Consider the following 2,523-nt stretch of genomic DNA (forward strand, 5'->3'; position numbering starts at 1 on the left):
AAAAAAATCATATTTCTTTAGATTTTATTTGTGTGATTTATTTATTTTCCATATATTTAAAATTTATTGCAAACAACGAGAAACTCATTTTCAAAAATATTTTAACTTACAAAAACATACAAAATTATAAAACATCATCATCCTCCATACCAAACACACACTAACTTGCACATCATGAATAGTTGAATACGCCTCATAATTTTAATTTAATATACTTTTCCACCAACAACCAAACAAAAAATAACAAATAAACAAAACAAAAACAACACAAAATTTTCAACTATAAATAACCATATTCATTCAAACATATCTCATCATAACCAAAAACAAAAACACTTCAATTTTTTTTCTTCATCCATCCATCCATCTATTATTATTATTATATATCATCATGGCTACAATTGAAAACCCCCTCACAATTACTGAAAAAGTTTATGTTAGAGTTAGACTTGCAAATGAAAATGATATACATCATATATACAAACTTTTTTACCAAATTCATGAATATCATAATTACACTCATCTTTACAAAGCTACTGAATCCTCCCTTTGTGACCTTTTATTCAATAAAACAAACCCTAGTCCTTTATTTTATGGTCCTTCAATACTTCTACTTGAAGTATCGCCAACGCCTTTTTCAGATATTGATAGTAAAGGCGAAAAATTTAAGCCTGTCCTAAAAAAATTTGACCTAAGGGCAAATGTCGTAGACAAAGAAGCCGATGAATTCAAGTCCAATTCGATCAATGATGATGATAAAAACGATGTTTTTATTGCTGGATATTCATTTTTTTACGCGAATTATTCGTGTTTTTATGATAAGGCTGGGATTTATTTTGAGAGTCTTTATTTTAGGGAAAGTTATAGGAAATTGGGCATGGGAAGGTTGTTGTTTGGGACAGTTGCATCAATTGCTGCAAATAATGGATTTTCATCAGTTGAGGGAATTGTGGCTGTTTGGAATAAAAAATCATATGATTTTTATGTTGATATGGGAGTTGAAATATTTGAAGAATTTAGGTATGGGAAAATGGTTGGTGATGCTTTACAAAAATACGCTGACCCTAAGGAGATTTGATCATGAAAATATTTAAATTTATTTTGCAGTTTTTTTTTTTTTGTTTTTTTTTCATTTTGTAAAAGCAATATTTATTACTACTATATGTGTATTGATTTGTGTTTGGAAATGTTGGATGAATTAAACATGTTTTTTTTTCCTGGTTTAATTTCCTATCTGGTGTTTGGTATCTATATTGAAGTTCGACTATATTCAGATTCGCATCGAAAGTCAAAGTTCCACATTGGGTAAAACGCTTCCTAACAAAGGGGGCTTCGTACATGTTGGATGAATAAACATGTTTCTTTTTTCCTGGTTTAATTTCCTATCTGGTGTTCGATATTGAAGTTCGACTATATTCAGATCTGCGCCGGAAATTGAAGTCCTACATTGGGGTAAAACACTCTCTAACAAAGGAGATTTCGTACTCGGGGGACTCGAACCCAACATGTTTGGTTAAGGATGAAAGAGTACTTAGCACTACACCATGTGTTAATACTATCGTCATAGGGATACTCTATCCGGTCTATTTATGTGTCATGTTTTTTTTCATGCTTCATAATAAGGTATTATAAATTATAAAGTGTAACTTGATGTAAGGTCCAAGTACATTTTATCCTCCTAAGATCTTATATTATGAGATTGTACTGAGTATGTTATTGTTGTTATCTTTATTTAATCTTGATCTCAATTTAATACTTTGTTCTTGTCTATCAGATTAATCTCTCTCTCAATATTTATTAAGGATAAATAATGACCAAGATGATCATTTACGCGCATTAGATTTTAACACTTATAGCTACTAATAGATAATTTAGAACAAAACTTAAAAAGGCGTGTTTGGTATGAAAAAAAATATATTTATAAAAATTACTGATGAAAAATATTTTCCTGAATAGAATTTAAAACATCGCCAATTAAGTAAATAGGGAATGTAGAATAAGAGAATAATATTTCCTCGAGGGCATGCTCTCTCCTCTCCTCTCCTCTCCTCTTTCGATTGTCGATAACCACTGTAAATGGTACTAAAACCTAGTGAACTATTTCATGGAATGCAAACTTTACGTTTTACAATGAAGGAAGATGAAGAATCTGCGATATATATATTATAATTTCACTACCTTGTGATATACACTTATTCTTAAATTATTTAATTCTAGGTTGTTTTTGTTCCTCAACACCCAATTTGTTCCATTATTATTATTTTTGGTTAACAAGATATTATATTAATTACTTAATATGAGCATTACATAGTAGTGATAACGCTGGGTGTCTACTAATAGGGAGAGGAGAGGTATTAATAATATTACAATTACAATTATCTAATATAAAAGAAGAGTCCGATATACCTAATAAAAAAAATTCATATTTTTTCTATCTTTAATTTATTCGATACAAACATTGATGAGACTCTCCAACACATTAGCTCCTTCACTTGCTAATGCGTGGGGGGGGGGGGGGGGCGG

At 30.2% G+C, this 2,523-nt stretch overlaps 1 protein-coding gene across 1 annotated transcript; it reads left to right on the plus strand.

The window, feature by feature from the left end:
* Window positions 1-332: 332 nt before the first annotated feature.
* LOC102591379 (tyramine N-feruloyltransferase 10/30-like) lies at window positions 333-1,694 on the plus strand. The gene has a single exon (XM_006357020.2). It carries the CDS (start codon window positions 392-394, stop codon window positions 1,076-1,078), a length of 687 nt encoding a protein of 228 aa, XP_006357082.1. The 5' UTR covers window positions 333-391; the 3' UTR covers window positions 1,079-1,694.
* Window positions 1,695-2,523: the final 829 nt, after the last annotated feature.

Source organism: Solanum tuberosum, unplaced genomic scaffold (assembly GCF_000226075.1).
Source record: "Solanum tuberosum cultivar DM 1-3 516 R44 unplaced genomic scaffold, SolTub_3.0 scf00240, whole genome shotgun sequence".
Taxonomy (NCBI): domain Eukaryota; kingdom Viridiplantae; phylum Streptophyta; class Magnoliopsida; order Solanales; family Solanaceae; genus Solanum; species Solanum tuberosum.

Excerpts from the sequence above, each read along its gene's own strand:
- LOC102591379 (XM_006357020.2), top strand. The coding sequence starts at position 392 with ATGGCTACAATTGAAAACCCCCTCACAATTACTGAAAAAGTTTATGTT.